The following is a 21,329-nucleotide window of genomic DNA, read 5'->3' as shown; positions in this document are numbered from 1 at the left end:
TTTTCTTAGGGAACAATTTTATAATACTTACTAAGAAACAAGCACAGTTCTAAGTTTTTTCATTACAATAGCATTATAAGTAAGGGTCTATTATCCACATTTTACAGATGAGGAAATTGAAGCATGGAAATGAAATAACTTGCCCAAAATCATACGGCTAGAAAATTGCAGAGCTGGGATATGAACCACCAGTTGGTCTGGCTTACTTACCATACTATACTGCCTTCTCTCTGCTATATTTCAGAATATTTTTAGTCTGTGTATACGGAAATGGAAAAAGCTTTATCTATATAAGGGAGATACTGTCTTTTTTTCAGAAAACAAATCAGTAGAAGACATAAGGAAAATATACCTATTAGCTCTTAATTCCAAAGAGTCACTTATATTTCTCTTTTAAATACCAACCTGAGTATAAAAAATTAACACAAGTCTTGCCGTATGAATAAAGCATTCAAATGCCCGGCATTTGGTCATTCCATTATTTAATGAACATGTGTGTAAATGAATAACAACAATAACAACAGATGGCAAATCAAACACATTTACATTCTCTCTCTCTATTTTTTCTCTACTTCTTAAAATAAGAATAAGAAGATTCTTTTAAGCCCCATGAGAACAAAAACAATAAGAGGAATGACAGTGGCAACAAAATTACAGAAGTTAGAAAGCCAATGGACAGGTGGTAACTGAAAACAGATTTAAATAAGCTAAATCCTAGACCAGTCATGAATAAACCTTTTTTAGCTTTATTCGTGAACTCTCCAAAGGTTCAAGATTAAATACAGGAGAATCGTTTAAAGGTCTAAGAAACAAGCAGATCTCCAGATCCCCACCCCTGGTCCCTCATAGTCCCACCAATTTGCCCCGCTTTATCTCAGCAAGAGATTAGTAGTAGTTTATACTCTGGGGAAGGTAAACAGAGAGCATCTATAATAGGAGAAATCAAGCACAGTTGATGGTGGAGGGACAATGCTAAAGTAAAAGAAATGAGTGAATGTCAGTATAATGAATGTGGAGATCTTTAGCCCTCCTTCTGCCACCACCCTAGTCCCAGCCAAACTCATCTCTAATTCTAACAACCTCCTAACAGATCTTCCTACTTCTACTCTTGCCTACCCGCAAGTCTCATTTCCAAGGCAACTAGAGTCTCTTTTTAAAATTTAATTAATTATACATTATTCTTCTGCTTATCAATGGCTGCTTCAGAAAAAAAATCTAAACCCCTGTCTGTTGTCTTCAAAACTCTGCATGACTTAGCCCCTATCTTCCTGTCCACCCTAATATGGAAGCATTTTCTCCCTGGATCACTACGTTTTAGACATGCTGGTCTCTCTTATTCCTTGAACATGTCAAGTTTGTTTCCATATAAGGGCCCTTCCAACTGCCATTTTCCTTTCCAGAATCATTTTTTGCAAGGTTGCTTCTTCATCATTCCATCATTCAATTCTGGCTTCAAACGTCAGCTCCTCTAAAAAGGGCTTTCTTGACCATCCTATTCAAACTGACTGCTGTCTCCACTCAACATTGCTTCTTTCATAGCACTTATCACCCTCTGAAGTCATATGTATATATTTAATTATCTATTGTCTGTTTCTCCCTCTGCAAGTTTTAACACACACACACTTTCTCTGCCTCATTTTCCCCAGTAGCCTCAGCACCTATGTACTCAAGTCATATCTGTTCAACATGAGAAAAAGAAAAGCAGCACCTGTCATTGGGAACTGAGCTAACACCTTTACGCCTTCAGTGTTGTTAAGAACTAGCCACTGTGTGTCCTGTAAAACATAACAACCTGACAGAACACCGACATCAGACAAAGTCACTCTGTGATACTGATGAAGTAGACAACAGACAAGATCACTTCATAATCTTGCCTAAACAGACAAAAACGAAGTCACTTTGCAAACTATAAAAATACCAAACTTCCTCCTCTCCCAGGTAGTGAAACTGTTGCTTCTTTACCAATCAGATCTAGCCTTTCAATTTTTCTCCCTTCTTCTATATAAGCTGTACTATGATACCCAATCTTGGAATTACCCCCACATCCTGACAGCATCCCAAACAGAATGAATTTCCATTTCATTAAACCCTGTCCCGAAATCACCAAATATAAGCCTAAACTTTATAATAAGTCATTCCTAACACTGTTATTGAAATGCCCCATGATTCTCCAAGGTGTGTGTTCTCCCTCATTGCAATGAGTAATAAACCCAACTTTCTGACTACAGGTATATTCCCGGTGATCTTTCGGCCTGAGATTATTGACTAATGAATGCCCCTCATGTTACCAAAGAGATCTGTCTGCCTGCATGTATCTAAGTCCAATGAGATACATCCAGGTTTTGCAGCAAAGAAAGTAAAGGCTTATTTTAGAGAGTTGCAAGCCCAGGAGATGCAGATCTGGCCCCTGATGGCTTCTAGGGGACAGGTTAAAATAGGGGGAGACTCATTAGTCATGTAAACTAAGAGAGTTGGTGTCATGGGTGCTACCAATTGGTTGGGGCTGGGGAAACTGATTATCGTGTCTGGTTCTGGAGTCGGCCATGGTATCACCCAGTCTGGTCTCAGGGGAAGGTGGTCAGTGGAGCTGTTCTGCCTCCATAGGCCTGGGGCTGAAATGCACCTGAAGCTAAGATAGTTATCTTTAGTTTAACTGAAACTTATTGTTCTTGTGATCAATAGACCTGATGCATTATTCTTAAAAAGTTCTGTCCTAAGGCTTAATGAGTAAGGGAGTAATCATACTAAGGTGGATGGATAAGGGAGGAAAAAGAAAATGAGTCATAATGCTATTATATTAGGCAAAGCCTGCTTGAATCAGAAAAAAAAAAAGCTATATTAAATAAATGAAGTTTGTGTCACACTCACAACAGCTCACAATCCAAGAGGTGATTATAGTATACAATTTCTCCATTCGCCTTATCATAGTCCTTGTATCTAGGTGAACGATATATTCCTTCAACCAAAGATTATATGCTCTTTCCCCTAGGTCTGATTGACACTGTCACTGCCATTCCCACTCTATCTATTCTCTCATCTTCTTAAAATAGGAGCAGAAGAAAATGTAATTATGAGACTGAATTCTTAACAGAAGCTCTCCTTTCGCTAACACTGCCCTCCCGAAAGGAATTATGCTGGCTGGAAAATTACTGCCTGGCTATGGCCCATGGGAACATAGGCTATTGCCCATAGGAACATAGGCTATCACCCATGGGAACATAACATTCTAACAATAAGCTTTCTGCTTCTGCACACCTGACCTGTGGGTTGACAGGTAGTGAATAGGAGAAAAACAGACCTTTGTGTTTAAGACAGAATGAGGAATGGGATTTAGGGCTTAAAAACCCTGTACCTCTACATTTCGGGGCTGCTTAATTTGGGGTCTGCATACCCCTGGCAAACCCAGCTGGCTTAATAAAGAGCAGGTTTCCTATAACTCACTGATTTCTGGTGGTCCGTGTGTCTTTCGGGGGCTGGCGGCTACAACAGAATATCTCACAGTATTCCTATTTCTCTTAGCCAATGTTCCTTATTCATTTTTAAAGTGTTATTTACACTCGTCCTTCAGTCACATCTCTCTTTTGTTCTCGGTTTTGTGACTGAATTCATTTTACTGTTCAGGAATAGAAAGTTCTGCCTTTTCCCCCTCGCCCCCATCACAGGTGATAAATCTTTTTGCACAATTTTCAAGCCTTGCCCTCTCTCACGCAGCTTTCAACATTATTCCAACTATTCCTCTAGCCTAAATCCTGTGCTCCCATAGCATGCGTTTTCTTCCAAATCAATCCTCCTCCTATAATCCGCCCCAAACCAATCAGTTACACATACCCAATTAGAGTCCTGGGTCGAAATTTCACACCCAGTCCCCGGCTATATCCAAGTCCCCGCCCCATCGCACTCCTTTACCCAAACGCGCCTCCATTCCGCAGACCTAATCCGGCCGGCACTTCCACCTGCCCAGTCCAGTCCCCGATCCCGGCTGTCTTCACAGCCAGTAGCGTCTTCAGTCCAGACCCCATAACCAATCCTCGGCCCTATTCCGGTGCACCTACAGCCCTGCACCTTTCACCGCCTCCATGCCCACCCCAAGTCCGGTTTCACCCAGTCCGCGATCACGGCCGCGCCCCTCAGCCAATCCACGCTCTGAATCACCCTAGAGTGAGTCCCGCCCAGGCGTTGGCCCCACGTCCGAATCACTTAACCCCAGGCCCCTGATCCCAGGGGGGACTCGAGCTTGAGAGGCAGGGTTGTCGCTTTCGAGAGGTAAGTGGGCGGCGAGGCAGGGCACCCCAGTGCGGAGTGAAGGTTGCGGTGCGGACGTGCGGAGCAGTGCGGAGCGGTGCGGAGCGAGGCCGGGAAGGGGGGAGGTCAGCTGGCCTGCGGTTGCAGGAGCTGCGCGCCAGGCGTGGCTGGGAGGAAGAACCGGGGCTGGATTTGCTTCAAGACTCGGACTCGCCCTCCGGAGCCTAAGTCGCTCGCGCGGGGCTGGGCCTGGATCCCACCCTAGAGGACCGTGGGCGTGGCTGCAGTGCGTCTGCGCTGTAATTAACAGTTTTCTCTGGAAAGGGAATGGCACCGAGGTGCTTGGATTCTGAGATGTGATCCTTGGACCCTGGTCATCGATTGCCACTTTTGCTCTTGATTTTGCATTTCGGGTATTTTGAAAACAACGTGGGAAGGGGTAACACCGACTGCGGTTCATCCATAACCAGAATTTTTAATAAAAAATAAGACAAAGTATTAATCTGTCACGTGAATGAATCTTAGTGAATCTAAAGTTTTTAATCAAAAAAGAAAAGCAGTCCAACCTGTTGCTTTTGGAGTCCAAGCAGCTTTAGGAGTGCGAGCCCCGCACCCGGTACAAAAGTCATTCCTCCTGCGCCCCGGTGCGTGAGCTCCTCCGCTGCTATCGGAGGCTGGAAGTGGGGATGCTTCCTCACGACCACACCTGGCAACAACGGTACAGGTCAACCATTAGAAAATTTTTTTCACGTTGTGCCAAAACTCAATTCCTGGCAGCTCACACCAGTCAGCCATATTTCTTCCCTCGAGAATTTATAATCACACGAATCCCATTTTCACAGGACACCTTTTCAGCAATTTCAGGATCATGTCTCAAGTACTGTGCCGCCTAAATATAGCTAATTTTTTCCACTCTTGCTCCAATGGCATAGCTCTGAGACATACTGTTCCACTGTACTAAACCAGCCAGGACCTTGTTTACCGGCTACGTGTCCTCTGATATGTCACTGAACCTTATAAAGATTCCAGAAGTGAGCTAACAGGTAGAGCATGAAGTGCAAATAATCTTTCCTTTGGTCAGTCTCTTAGCACAAGCCTTTTTTATAGTCACCTCAGTTTAAATCTTCCTTGAGCTTGCAGTTAACTTGAATGTTCTGCATTTTGTGAAATTAACTCTTCCTACGTCTCATCCCTGTATGCAGAGTGGCTGTAAGTTGATCATTTAGATTTAAGTCCAGAGCTTCAAACTTCTCACACTTCTTTTTGATGGCCTTGCTTACATTTTAGCTCTGGATTCTGCCCCAACCGTTCACCAGCCTTCTTAGCTTCAGGTCACCCCCAAATCTGCCACACATGCCTTCTGTATCTTCATGTTAAACAGTCAGTTCCTATGATAATAGTTTAGTTTTCTTTGGTCATGCATATTTGAATGGGAATTTACCTTGTGTGTAATATGCCATAATCAAGTTTACTACATCACTCTGATTCACAATTGTTTTTAAAAGATAAACTAGAAAAAATATACGGTGAAAATATTGTTTAGAATTAAAAGCCAGATATCTTTTGATTTTCTCCAACTTTTCAATGACATCTAAATTTATTTATTTAGTTAGCTTATTGGTGAACACACCTATGAGATGTTACTTGCATTAGAAAAATGCTGCTTAGAATGTGTTTATATGAAGCGCAGGAAAAATATAGCTGCAGAAGTACTGAATCTGTATCTGTCAGCCTACTTAGATTTTTTTGGAGACATTTTTTCAGCAAAGCCTTCACAGTTACTTCCACAATGAGATTACCTAGTGAGAGAGTGATGAGTGAGAAGGAAAGAGAGCCCAGATCTGAATATTGAGGAATTCCATCATTTAATGGCAGGCTGGGGAAGAGGTAGAAGGAAAATAAGGGATTGTTGTATGTCAGAAGCCAAGGGAACATGGTGTTTCTGGGAGACCACTCGACCAGCAGTATCTAAAAGTACAGAGAGCTCAAGGAAAGTGAGAATTGCAAAATATGGGTTTAACAATATGAAGGTCAAAATTGACCTGAGCAAGAACTGCCTTTATGGAGTAATGGGTACAAAAGGCAGATCGTTATCAGTTTGCAGAGTATAGGTTGAGGAAAAGGAGACAGCTAATACAATGATATCCGTTTTAAAGTTTTGCTTTTGAGATCATCCTTGCCTCCGCTATTTTCAAGTGGCTTTAGCTCAGAATGATCCTTATACTTAGCAGCATATTTTGGGGTGGCATAGCTGCAGTCTTTCACCTATAAAATATAGTAGAAATGCTGGGAGGCTAACTTGAAACTGATGACCATGAGTTTGTGGTGAAACCAGTACTATCCTGTGTGACTTTCTCCAGCAGTTAACAGCTTCATGGGCCACAGAAAAAGAAGACACTGTAGTTGAGTTCATCCAGGGCTAGGGTTTTATAAACAGGTGAAAAGATAGACCCAGGTGGGGGCGGGAGGAATAGGATATCGTCAAGAACATTATCGAAGTGGTGGAACTGGCATCTAAAATAAAAGAAGGCGAGGGCTGATTGGGAAAAGGGGAGACAACCTCCTAGAGAACTTGATGTTACTGAAGAATAGTACTAGTTGGAATGATTAAGCGAATTGAAAGGATTGGTAGTTCATGGGCAAACAGAAAAATGCTTTAATTATTTTGGAGTTACACCAGATGAGATAATGGCAAAATGCAGGGTGCAGCTATAGGAGAGAATGACTAAGGAGGCATGAAAAAGAAGAGCGATGGACATGGGAATGTCAGTTGTCAGATGCATTATCTCTGAAAACGTTGAAATTACCTGGATTGATCACAGGATTTGGAACTGAGAAATGACAAAATCCTAATGTATGACAGGGAGTTATCAGCAGGTCAAGAGATAACATCTTGGAGGCGGATGAGGGAAGTAATAGCGTGACAGTAGTAAAATGGACAGCAAGCAAGAAGTAAGTGGGACGTGTAAGAACAAAAGCAAACACTGAGGAATACAGAAATGGTATTTTCAAGAAACAGTAAGGTGTGAGTTAAAGCAAGGAGGTACAGGGAATACTGAAAAACATAAAGATGTAACAAAATTTGCTAGTTATGCTGCAGCTATTCCTAAAGATACAGTGGAAAGTTTGGAAAGTGGAAGAAAAATGAAGAACTGGGTCAGTTGCCAGGCAGTACATTGCATTGTGGGGGTTATGTATTGTCCAAGAGAAGAGAAAGAGAAGATATGGAATTTAGACTTTGGGATTTCTGGATGAAAACAAGTGGATTTAGTGTCAACTCCTTTAAATATTGAGGCCTTGTGGCAAAGGACACGGTGTACCCATCCTGGGGTGAAATTTCCCAAGAGCTGCGATCTAAGCTCACACACATGATCAGCCGGTGACTAGTATCTCCTGAGATTACCTTCAGACTAGGGATTCATTAATTCATCTGTTTCAAAACATGGGGAAACCTAGGCTCAACAAGAGCTAGTGACTTATCTGAAGGTAGAAACCTTTTTTAAATATCAAGAACGAGGATTAGAGTCCAGGTATTCTGATTCCTAGTCCTGTATTTCCCCCAGTTTATCTCAAGAAAGTAGAAGAGATTTCTCTCATTTTTGTATTTGCAAGAAAGTATTTTGCTTATACTTTGCTTAATACCAAAGAAATGAAGTTGAATTTAATTAAATGGATGTTTATTCACTAAAATATATATATGCATATGTGTATACTCCTAAATCAAATAACTTCATATACTAAGTGAAGATCGTTCAGTATAGTGCCTGTCGTTTGGTAATTTTTCATAAAACTGTCCTTACTGCCTAACCCAGCTAATATTCCTGAACAGAACAACTAGTGACAGGAGAATAGACATGCCTTTATTTAAGAAAACCTAGTCTTTGACTTGAAAGATATAAAACATAAGAGATAATTATTTACTTTACAGAAGAATCAGTATTTCATAAAAGGACTCATTTGGCTACTGGAATCATTAATTTATCATGTGAATTTATGTATTCATTCACCATTTAACACTTTTATTTATCGAGTACCTACTATATGCCAGAGACTACAGTGGTGAACTAAACTATCAGGTCCCTGTTCATGGAGTCATAAACATTATAAATTTGTGAATGAGTGACGTCCCACACACACACACACACACACACACACACGCACGCACGCACGCACGCACACACACACACACATACAGCTTTGCAGAGAATTAAAATAGGCTGATGTGATGTGGAATGGCTAAGAGGCTGTCATTTAAGCTGAAATTTTATTAATACAGGATTTTTTAAAGTTTACTTTTTAAGAAACATCCAATATATTATTTTTCATATCTGAAGCTTTCTGTAACCTTAACATTTGGTAAGTTGAAGAGATTCAGAGCTAGCTTCAGGGGTCCCTTTGAATTCTTAGAATCTGTCTCTTTTAAAGTTTGATCAAAGATAAAGAAAATGCCGTCCCTTGATAACAACTTGTGCAGAGTAAAACCTGATGAAAGAGGTCTCTTTGCCTGAATGTTTTTAGAAAGCTGAGTTTTCTTCTACTTCTAAGTGGCAGTATAATAATAGAATTTCATATTGCTTTGATCTATGTACATTTACCCATGATTGATAATGATTTCCTTACAGAGAGAGAAGTAATTCAGAATGCATGCCTGTTATACAACTGGAATATCTTGAAATGGCTTGCTAGCTGACTATGGAATCATTGAGAGAAGTACCATCTGAGAAAATAACCTGAAAGTCACTCATATATTCTTTATATTTATCAAGGACCTGACATAATCCTTTTCAAACAACTTTCTAAATAACCTGTTTTTAACAACTTTAATTTACTGTTACATGTTGTGCTTTTACTAGTGACTGTTATCCACCAGTAAATTTTGAATAGATTTTATACTGATATATTCTGGATTTGATAGCTACTAGAAATGGAACTTTTACTTAATGCTCTTGACTAAGTTAGAGCTGTACTTTTTGAATTCTTAGTATCCTTACAGATCTTTAGTTTACAATGAAATATGTATAAATTTGTATAAGAGGACTTTCTTAGAATAATTAGAATGATTCTAGTTATAGGAGTTATAGCATAATAAGAAAAGAAAACTCAACTATCAAAACTTTTTATTTATATTTTATATAAGCTTGTGGTCTGTGTGCTAGCTATAACTGTCTTATAGTGACGTATCATGTATTCACGCTCTTAAAAATTTTTTATTTTATTCTGTAGCATGTTTTTGGCTCAGAGGAGACTCTTTCCTTGGCAGTAAAGGTAAATTCCTGAAGATGATTTATTCTTCAAAAATCTTCAGACTCTTCACTTCTGCTGTAGGTACTGCTTAATCACTTACAGATAAATTATTTTACGTATTCTGTGATATCAAAAAAAAAACAAATTTTAAGGTACTTTACAAATATTTTATTGGAATGAGTATTTCTGTTACATAAGCTAAGTCCTCTCATCAATGGCAAGAACTGACATTCACTGAGCAACTACTTGCCTGTCTGTGTATCTGGCATAGTACTGGGCATTGCGTAGTTATTATCTCATTTTATCTTTACAGAACTTTTCAAGTTATGAATTGTTACATTCCTGTCTTACAAAAGAAAGAGAAAGTGGAGACATAGATAGGTTTAGTAACTTGCTCAAGGTCATACACTTATAAGTGGCATAACCAAGATACCACACTCACCCCTGTCTAGCTCTGGCACTCTAAAGGGTAGGCTCTGCCTATTCAAAATAGGATATTATAGTGACTATAATTGCAGGCCCTGTGGCTTCAAGATTATAGAAAATATGGCGGATTGAGGACCAGATTATGTGACATCATGCAATAGCAAACAAATCTCTTCTTTGTTGCCACCATGACTATCATAACCCGGGATAGATAACTGACCCAGTTTCTTCAAGTCAGTGTCATGAGAAAAAAAGAAGAGATGTTTTGGAGGGACTGCTCGGGGATAAAAAGAGGCTTAAGAACCACAACCACCAAAACAATGTGTTGGCCTCGTTTAGAAAGTTAATTCAGTCAATTTTTAAAGACAATCAGAGAAATATGAATCTGTATTGGATATTAGGTGATACCGAGGAATTATTGTTAGGTGTGATAATGAGATCAAAGCCATATAAGAAAATGTCGATACTTTTTAGAGATATATGTCAAATATATAGGGATGAAATGAATCTAGGATTTGCTTTAAATTACTCAGCAATAAAGAATGAAAAGAGGGAAAGATGAAGCAAACGAGCCAAAATCTTGATAATTATTGAATTAGAGTAATGTGTATATGATCGTTTTATATTATGTTGAATCATATGAAATTCTCATAGTTGTAGGTCAAAAATGGGTAAATATTGGCAGTTTCATATTGTTCAACCTAATATTAATCTCAACATTTTTGTAAGTTTGATATTTTCATAAAAACCATCATCAACTTCTCCTTCTACACGTAAGTACTGTGATTTCTACCTCACAAAATGTCTTTAGTTCTGTCTCCTTTTTGTTACCACCACGACTACTTTAGGGTGACCAGATAAAACTGTGATACTAAATTAAGGCTGTGCGTGCAGAACTGTTATCCGCGGAGCCATTAGAATGTATATGCCCAAGAACCATCCTGAGAGAATCTGTAAATCTGTAGTGTATTCTGAATAATCTTTCCAGGTAATTCTAATATACATCCCAGGTAACACCCACTGGCAATGCTTTATTCAAGTTTATAGGTCACCTGGAATTTTTTTTTACGTTTCCTCAGAGCCTTTGAAGTTAAAATAGTCGCACAGATAAATACCTGTTCTTCTTGCTGTTGGGCAAATAGATAAAGCATACCATGAGTGTTATAAAGGGTAGTAGTCATAAGTTTAAATCAGGAAAGACCTATCAGAACCAGCCCTACTACTTACTGTAAACCTGTTTTCACTAGAAAATCTTTCTCATCCACACCATTCTTAATATCATTGAAAACTTAATGAGGAAGGGAATGTAATGAGGGTTGGGCTACCCTTTATCTGGATCATTTGCTTTTTTGGGAAAAAAAAATTATTTTTATTGCTTCTGTAATTTTTTTAAAGTAATATTTTAAATGTTAAGGAAAAAATTACTGCTATACAGCAAGAAAAGAACCAAGACAAACCCAGGATGAGAATTGCTATCTGTCCCCTGTTTTAGCACCTAGATCTTAAAGGCATAGAAACTGGGAGATAAAATTTATATTATCCTCTGGTGCCAGAAAGCCAAAGAATGAATTAGTAGACAAGATGGCAGAAACAAACTAATATAAAAAAGAAAGGAAGGAAGGAAGGAAGGAAGGAAGGAAGGAAGGAAGGAAGGAAGGTAGGAAGGAAGGAAGGAAGGAAAGAAGGAAGGAAGGAAGGAAGGAAGGAAGAAAGGAAGGAAGGAAGGAAGAGAAAGAAAGAAAAAGGAAAGGAGGGAGGGATGCAGGGAAGAAGGAAATAAGGAAAGAGAGGGAGGGAGGGAGGATTGTTCTAGAGAGGTCTCATGGAGCACCAACTCCTACTGCCTAATGAGTATCCCCCTTTGTTAGTCTAGTCTTCATTTAAGGTTTAGTCATTCAAATTGCTATTTGTAGCCCATTGGTTTTCTTCTCGCTCCCATTAATAATCTATTGTCTTCTTATCTTCAAAATAGCCTTCCTAAATAGGACTTCTGTGTGCTCAAACGGTGGATACATGTAACACGTTTGTCAAAATCCATAGAAAGTGGAGCACCAAGAGTGAAACCTAATGTAAACCGTGGACATCTAATAATGAAGTATCAGTGTTGGTTCATCAATTGTAATAACAAATGTTAACACTCTGATCGGAGATGTTGGCGGTGGTGGCTGTGTGTATGTGAGAACTCTGTACTTTGTTCTCAGTTTTGCTGTGAACCTAATACTGCTCTAAAAAAGTCTATTTTTTTTTTTAAAGAAATTCTAAAATATACATGCCCATCAGAGAAGCACAAAACATTTATTTTATAGCAAATAAGACAAAAACTTTCCCTGATCCTTCAGTCTGCCTTTCGCTAAAGAAATCACAGGCTGCTTTTTCACTGTGGAAATTTACTGTACATTTAGTCCATACCCAACCTCTCCTTATTGCTGTGGTGTAAAGTTACTTGTGCTATTTGTATCGAAGAGATTCCTTTCTACTTTCTGAGTCAGCGCAAGTTTTTGAGTATTTGGTAGGTAACAATAACTGTGCTTTTCTACTATAGATTCAGCTCATTTCATCACCATAGCAATTGCACGGGGTAGGCATTCCTTTTCCTTTTTAACAAATGAGGAAACAGTTTCAGAGAGGTCAAGTAACCTGCCTACTGTCACACAGTTAGTAGTTTTGATATTTAATTTGGAACTAAGATTGATCTGGCTTGAAAGCTCTTTGCATTAAACAACCTTGGAAATTTTCATTAGAATATAGGCATATATTACAAGGCACAGAACTTGGCTAGCCTGTGAAGGACTGTGTCTCCTGGGTATAAGTGCCCAGGAGATATTACCTGTCTCTCGGTCTCAAATCCATGAGACCCATTTCCATTAGTTATCCTGATTGGTTTAACCTGACTCTGTCACGGAGATGGAAAAGCAAATGTCTGGTAAATAAATATTTGCTGTGCTATCTTTAGCAATGGGATGCAGAGAGGACTTTGATCAAGGGGGCCTTGCTAAGTTCCTTCCCATCACACTTCATATTAAACTGTAGTTTTCTATGATGATATCTCCCTTCCTGGAACAGGTCCTCTGCATAAATTCTTTTAGGCATTTTGGGGAAAAGTCAAAGGTTTTTCCTGAGTCTTTTCTTAAAAATAATGAGAATCAGTATCCGAGAAGCATATTTTGGGGTGGCAAACTCTGCTTCCGCTTAACTCCATTTCCTAGTATTCCAGCTATGTGTTTACCTACTCTGTCAGCTCTCAGGGTTAGAGAAACCCTTGTTTCCAATAAACTTCTTTCTCTAAAGGTATTGCTGAAAGGTAATTTTCAGAAAAAGGCAAAGTCATGACTCATACAAATATAAAAATAAACATGTATTAAAGATTTTTATTTTATTCATATAGTGTGAGAGAACAAAGCAGACATTATATCCAGTTCAAAGGAAAAGTCAAAAAGCACAAATTTATGTGAAATAAAAGAGTTGAATTGCAGATGAAGGCAAAACCGATTTTTCACAGGTTGGAGGGAAGTCAGTCAAAACTCTAGAACCAGAGTTTGCATGCCTATCAATTATCTTCAATTTACAAAGGTGCAAAATATCTCAGACCAATTCTAGCCCTGCTAGAGTCAGACCTGTAAGGGTGTGCTATAGCCACTGCATAGGTTTTCATTAAAGTATACATTTTTTTCTACATTATCTATATATTCTCTCTCAAAGAGGATCCAGATTCTGTTTGCACTCATTTTGTCAACAAATATATCAAAGGGCTACAACATATCAGGCACAAGTAATTATAAAATAAAGCAACTAAATATATGTTGCTTAAAATTTCCAGTTAAATGTGTGTGCCTTTGAGTTCGTTATAATTGGATTTTCCCCTTGTATGTCTTAAGTCAACTGTCCCTACTTTGCGATTCCACTTCAGAGTTTTCAGTTCTTCCACCATTACAGGAACATTGTTATTTTTCTGTGCCATCTAGTGGCAAAAGAATGTAATTTGTCTGTTTGTGTGTTTTTTGTTTTTTAGTTTCTTTCTTTCTTTTCTTTTTTCTCCGAGCGTATAGTCATACCCTGGAAAACATCTAAAATCTGAGATAATTCTGTTAGCCTGCTTGCTTGAGGAGCATTTTGTCCAAAGGAAAAAGAGAACATGTTTCAGAATACCTTCACTACTTTTTTTAATACACTATTTTTAGGTTCATAGCACATTGGAGCAGGAACTACAGATTTCATATATACGCCCTGCCTGCCTCCATGCATGGCCTTCCCCATTATCAGTATCCTCTACCACAGTGGTACATTTGTTATAATCAGTAGACTTATATTGACACATCCTTGTCATCCAGTGTCCATAGTTTATATTAGGGTTCACTGTTGGTGTTGTACATTCTGTGGGTTTTGACAAATGTACATGGATATGAATCTCCTTTCTAGTATCATACAGAAATAGTTTCACTGCCCTAAAAATCCTCTTGTCTTCTACCTATTCATTCCTCCTCCCCAAGCCTGGGAAACCACTGATCTTTTTACTGTCTCCATGATTTTGCCTTTAAGCTTCCTCCCATGTCTTTTCTTTGCTCCATAGCTCATTTCTTTATAGCACTGAATAATATTCCATTGTCTGGATGTACCACAGTTTGTTTATCCATTTACTTACTAGAGAATATCTTCCAAGTTTAGGCGGTTATGAATAAAGCTGCTGCAAACATCCGTGGACAGGTTTTTATGTGGACGTGATTTTTCAAATCCTTTGGGTAAATACCAAGAAGAGATTGCTGGGTTGTATTTAAGAGCATCTTTAGTTTTATAGGAAACTACCATGACAGCTTTGTAAAATAGGCTTTTCCAAGGAACAATAAACTGCATCTATTTAGAGTGTAAAACTCAGTAATTAAGATGTACATACCATGAAACCACTGCTAAAATCAACCTACAGAACATTCCATTACCCCTAAAAGGTTCTTCATGTTCCTTTGCAGTCCATCCCTCATTCTGTTGACTTGTTCTCCATTGCCACAGACTAGTTTGCTTTTTAAAAAAGTATATAAATGGGATCATGTAGTATGTACTCTTGTTTATGGTTTCTTTCACATGCATAATGATTTTGAAATTCGTGAGTAATTCATTCCTTTTTATTGCTGAGTAGTATCCCATTATATGGATAACTACCATTATTAGTTTATCCATTCACCTACTGATGGACTTTTGGATTGTTTCCAGTTTGTGACTATTGTGAACGAAGCTGTTATGAACACTTATGTATACAAGCCATCGTGTGGACGTAGGTTTTCACTTCTTTTGGATGATCATCTAATAGTGGAATGGCCGGGTTGTGTGGTAGATGTATGTTTAATTTTTAAGTAACTGCAAAGCAGTTTTCTAAGGCAGTTGCAACATTTTACATTTCCACCGAGGTTGAAAGAGTTCTAGCTGCCCATGTCCTTACCAACACTCCATAATTTTAGCCATCCTAATGGGTATCTAGTGTTACTTCATTATAGTTTAATTTTCATTTCCCTGGTGACTGATGATGTTGAGTATGTTTTATGTGCTTCTTAGCCATCCCTCATCTGTGAAATGGCTGTCAGATCTTTTATCCATTTGTAACTGGATTGTTTGCCTTCTTATTAAGTTGCCAAAGTTCTTTATATATTCTGAACAAATCTTTTCTTAGGTCTATGTCTTGTAAATACTCTCTCCTGTTCTATGGTTCACCTATTTAATAAGAGACATTTGAGCCACCAAATGATATAGGGGAGATAAAAATACAACTTTTTCCTCTGCCCTCCTAGGTTTTCTGGCTGAGGCCCTGCAAATTAGACTGACAGATTAACAAGGGTAAAACAGAGTTTTACTACTACTATTTACTATTAACAGGAGAACGCAATGATGAGTAACTCAAAGGGGATAGTTAGTGATATCCTAAAAAAGAACAATAAATTTGTAGAGAAGTGACAAGACAAAGATTAAGGGGTTTAGGAATGGAAGAGAAAGGTTGTTTTAATAAGACCTATTATGTAGATTCCTCTGGTGCTATTTCGGCTTATAGAATCTAGAATTGTCTCCAAAAACTAAGGACTGTCCTGCCTTTCTTGGTGGTAGAGGGGGCAAGAGGCCGAGAACTTTTCTGGTATCTGTTTCGTCGTGATTTCCTTCAACTAAAAATGATCCTTATGTCAAAATAGCATTTTTGGCGGTGGCTTTTACTGATTTCCTACAATGTCATAATAGATTTTATAGATTTTTTTTAAGTCAACCAATAAACATTTTTTGAGTCTTCATTATGTACCACTATACTAAGTGCTTTATGTGATAACTTATTTCATCCTTCTAACTATCCTATGTTGTAAGAAATATTTTTATCTCCAATTTACCAATAAGGAAATATACCTTTGGAAGAGCTTAATAATTTCTTTAGTCATACTGTTAATGTCTTTAATCACTATTCTGTATGTCCCTAAGCAAAACTATTGTTAATTCAATATATATGTTTTACTGAGAATCTACTATGTGAGTGTAGAGATACAGGTACGCACACAAATATACATATACTTTTTTTTCCCTAGGGAATTTGAAAGATGTAAGGAGACAAACTTCAGGTTCTAAAAGAAAACCTGAAAACTGATGTGTATACACATACCATAGAGATTGTGATAAGCAGGAGAGAGGTCTAGGGGAGGATAGGGGAAGAAAAGATTAATTATAACTGAGAATCTGAAAACATTTCTTAGACATTCAATCTAAGATATATTTTATCAGGTGGATTGTGTTTAAATATTAAACAGGTGGATCTATTACTTTCCTTTGGCTGCTGTAACAAATCACTACCAACTTGATGGTTGAATACAACAGAAATTTATTCTCTTATAATTCTGAAGGCCAGAATCCAAAATTGGATTCTGGGTCAAAATCAAGGTATCAGCAGGACCACAGAAGTTCCCTACAGAAGCTCAAGGGGAGAATTTATTCCTTGCTTCTTCGAGCTTCTGGTGGCTGCTGGTATTCCTTGGCTTATGGCCATCTCACTCTAATTTCTTGGGCGGCACCTTCAACTCTCTTTCTGCTCCATCTTCACATTGCCTTCTCTGTGAGCATATAATCTCCCTCTTATAAGTACACCTCGATTAAATTTAGGGCCCACCTGGATAGTCCACAATTATCTGTCTGTCTCAAGATCCTTCATCAAATTTGCAAGGGTATAAGGGTATATATTTTCATGTAAGGTGATATTCACAAGTTCCAAAGATTAGGATATGATGGCTTTGGGGAGGTCATTTCTGAGCCTGCCACAGTGGGGATTATGAAGATCATATCCAGAGGAAAGAACTTGAATAAAAAGTGTGGTAAACGGAAACTTACTGAATGCAATTAGAGAATGACAAGTGATCCTAAGCTATTGAATCACTGTATGTGAGGGGATGGCATGGTGGGAGTGAAAGCTGGAAGTAAATTAAGGCCTTGAATTTGAATTTCATTTCAAAGATTGAGGAGAATCACTGAAGATTTTAGAGCAAGACAGTAGCATACCCTAATCTGTGTTTTAAGTACAGAACTCTGGAGCACTGCAAATGATGGAAAAGACGCAGTATGCCATTGAGGTAATTCAAAATGAGGAAATGTAAGAGAGATAGGATTTCCTTCCTGTGTTCAGAAAATATCTTTGAACACAGTACTTGCCATGCACCATTTTAGATACTGGAGATACAGCACTGAACAAGACATGTTTTGTTTTCTGAATTTTCCATTTTAGCGAGAGAGACATAATTAACAAGGAACAATAAATAATTTCAAATAATAGTGCATGTCATAAGAAAATTAAATGGAGAAATATGCAAAAATTCTTGGTAGTACTGGTGGGAGGAGGGGATGGGTAATGTTAGGGCATATAGTTTTAGAAGCCCACTCTGAGGAGGTTCTACTTGAATAGGGAGCATAATGAATAGAATGACATAAAGAGCCAGCCACGTGAAGATCTAGGAGAGGTGCATTCCAGGCAAAGGACACAGTAATAGCAAAGGTTCTTTTATCATTCAGCTCTGCAAAATCTTACCTTATATCAGTAAACATTTCACTCTCACTCATATGTAAACTACAAGTCAATTGTGGCTGTGCTCCAGGCTGCAGCTGTACTCTGTGTGTCTTTATTCCAGAATCCAGGCTACAGGACTAGCCCTTACCTAGACATGGTCTTCTCATAGTAGAGAAGGGAAGAACTAGAGGCCGAGCCTGTAGCAGAGACGGTTTGGAAGAAGAGTCAGAGACTGGAAATGTATAACTTACATGGATAAAGGAGAGGAGGATGGACAATACTTCCTTTCACTTCCTATCTCCATGGCCTTTCATTGAGTTTCTCAACAATGCTAGCTTTGTAATTTAATAATAGTTACTCTCAGGTCAGTAGATGCAAGCTACAGCCAACTACCAGATTCAGCCTCAAAGCCATCTCCGTGTTCTCAGCTCCTTCCTCTTAAATATCTTTTTCTTATCCTCTTAAGTTTCTTTTTCTAGTCCCTAGAGCAAGAAGTCTTGGAATTGGTCAGGCGTATGCGCCCTTCCTGTAACGTGCAAGTCCACATCTTCTTCCAATGTTCTTGTTACTCCAAGCACCAGACATCCTGCCAGGACCGCAGGCGTCTCTTACAACACGAGACAAACCTTGCAACAGCGTTTAAAGCTTCTCCTGGACGTAGTGTGTCGCATTCACTCACATTCCATTGACCAGAGCACATCACATGGGCAATCTCAAAGTCACTTCTTCTGAAAAGGAGAGATGAATAATTATGTAAAGTAATATAACCTACGACAGATAGGAACACACCCAGAGTATTTAAGGCATAGAAAGAAGGCTTCAATTAGAATAGGAAACCTTGGTCTATTTTGCTCACTGATATATCCCAAGCAGAAGAGTACCTTGTACATAATAGGTCTTCGATAAATATTTATTACATGAGTGGATCAAAGTCAGTATAGTAGAATGTAAGGGAGACATGAGATTGCATTCACTAGAAATCAATGAATTGGCATATAAGAGAAAACTTAATTTTACCCCTGCCTTAGAATTTGGTTTCCGGTCATCTTTTCCCTCTGGCTCTTTGTTCCAGCTATAGAACTTTGAGCTCCAAATCTTCAGCTCTGCTGTAGAGGCAGGGTGTCTACCCCACTCTTCCTATCAGCTTTCCCATGTAGATGGACTCAAATGGACTCTGTGGCCTGAAACCCCTCCTTCCTTCTAAGGATAGTAGTTCCTCCTATTTTTCTGGAAAATGCTCTTTTCCCCATTCCATCCATGGATTTCAACCATGCGGTATATTTATAGAGACATTATCCAGGAGCACTGACAGGTTCTAGGTCGGGGAGCAGGGATTGTGGAGTCAGGTCTGTACCCTTTTTTGATTGGGTAGAGAGCATATCACAAAGATATAAAAAAAAAGGCATTTCACTTCATCTGAACACCTCTCAATCTTGCCTTCCACTGCTTTTTCTAATATCTTTTCATCATAGTGTTAAGGAGCTTTGTTAATATAGTATTTTTAAATTGTTAAATTGTTGGGGAAAGCCACCGTCTATTAGCCAAATCTAAGCCATTCAGAGCTCTTCCCTAGAATTTTTGAAACCAGAAAAAGCCACACTCAGTCCCTTTATGGTGGTGAAATTAAGAGGTATGACTGTTTCATTTCACGTGGAGTAAAGCAGCAGACTGAGACTGGTTAGAAACGTAGATAAAGCAGAGCCCTGGTGAGGTTCGCGTTTCTAGTTTCAGTTACCCTTGAACCTGGCTGCACCTCTTTGCTTCTCGTGGTGACATGAATTTTCTAATAAATTCCTCTTTTCACATACTGTTTCAGATTGAGTTTCTGTCCATGCAACTAAGAGGTCTGGTTAACATAGCTTTGGAGCTTTAAAGGCATCTGTACATTGATCTGTTTCTTATCTTCAAAGGTAGGACAGAATAGCACAGAAGTTTCTTTTTAGTCAGGTTGGGGAACCAGCAAATTTCTAGCAGACTCATACTGGTATTGTGTCAATAACTTACCTTTCCAAAGGGAAGGGTGCAGAAAGTTGTTGTTGTTGTTGTTGTTTTAATAAATCTGTATTTAAACATAAAAGACATTTAGGAAATGCTAAGGAATGAAGAAAAAAATACTGCGCATCATTACTGTGGTTGTTGGAACATCAAACTTTATATATATATTTTTTTTTCCGTAAAAGTAAATCAAAATTATTGTTTTGTTAGTTTAGATTGAACTAGAGGAGTATAATATTGAGGCTATTTCTCCTCTTTCTTGTGATAATACTTATATTACAATAGGGCATTCACCTTCTACATCAAATTTTAAAGGAAACAGCAGGCACCATATAATTAAATGCACAGTAGATACACACTACCTATAATGGCGAAACACTGGAAATAACAAATACCCCAACAATAGGGCAATGAATGAGCAAAGTGTGATACATGAGCAACCTAAAATATTACCTACCAATTAAAAGTAGAAATTTTATGATGACTAAGAAAATTTGTAAAATGTTTATGATACTGTTAAGGGAAAAGGCAAAATATATTTAAAAAATAACCTGTTGCCACTATAAATACCTAATTCATAGAGCTGAAAGATAAAGATGTTTTGGCTATCGTAACAGCCAAGCACCACATTAAAGTGGTGCCAGTTGTGCGGGTGCTCTATGCTCCAGCCTAGTCATGAAGTCCATCTATTTCTCATATCTGGTTATTGCCTTCACCTCTCCAACCATTAGCTGTTATTTCCGTTTCCGATAATTTCTCGTACTCTTTATCTTTTCCGCACTTGACTCATAGCCTGTGCTTTCTAGATGTCAGCAGCCTTGATATCCCCAGCTTCAGCCCACCATTTGGGAAGACTTTCTACACCTGTTTTATCCCGCCTAAATGCAACAGGTCTTACAGGCAGAGTCCTCAAAATATACACAATTGAAACTTTAGTGTGCTCAGGCCTTAGGAGAATGAGTATTTTTATTTTCTTCTTTCCAAACTTTGCTTGTTCCAGCATCATTGCAGTAAACATTTTAAAGACTTAATAACTAAGCTTTTCTCATCTCTGCCAAGTGGTACCTAGTGGTGATTCTATAGGACTGTATTTTTCAGCCTAAAAATAAAAGAAGAAAAAACAGATGTTGCATATTATTTCACTAGTAGTTTGTATTTATAACATAGCAGAACGATATATGTATGCCGAGTATTAATCCACTGGAAGCAGAAGCTACCCCATCGAGTTAGCCAGTCCAATATTTTACAGGCTCTATAGATGTTCTATTGTACACCTAAGGCTCGTACTTAATTCCCTATAGGATTCCAGGTGTATTTTAATTTCCTAATACTGGATCTACTCTGGCAAGTAATTCTTAAGTTGTGAGTATTTGCACCTACTGCTTGATGTTGAAGTCTTTGGACATTGTGG

At 38.4% G+C, this 21,329-nt stretch overlaps 1 protein-coding gene across 18 annotated transcripts in view; it reads left to right on the top strand.

The window, feature by feature from the left end:
- The first annotated feature begins 3,965 nt into the window (after positions 1 to 3,965).
- The window catches only part of KYAT3 (kynurenine aminotransferase 3), a 48,059-nt gene continuing 30,695 nt past the window's right edge, over positions 3,966 to 21,329 (top strand). For 2 of the 18 annotated variants that reach the window (XM_015595252.2, XM_015595251.2), the window contains exons 1-2: positions 3,967 to 4,263; positions 9,466 to 9,507. Coding sequence is in view for 3 of the 18 variants with exons in the window: in XM_025052006.1 (XP_024907774.1) it covers positions 9,522 to 9,563 (42 nt within the window). In the remaining 15 variants the exon portion in view is untranslated. Of the gene's footprint in view, positions 4,264 to 8,864; positions 8,979 to 9,465; positions 9,568 to 21,329 lie in introns of all 18 variants that reach the window. The other 16 variants (XM_015595246.2, XM_015595248.2, XM_025052015.1 and 13 more) reach the window with 15 other exon arrangements.

This window comes from Pteropus alecto, unplaced genomic scaffold (assembly GCF_000325575.1).
Source record: "Pteropus alecto unplaced genomic scaffold, ASM32557v1 scaffold25, whole genome shotgun sequence".
Classification (NCBI taxonomy): Eukaryota; Metazoa; Chordata; class Mammalia; order Chiroptera; family Pteropodidae; genus Pteropus; species Pteropus alecto.
This window is presented reverse-complemented; position numbering and strand designations above follow the sequence as displayed.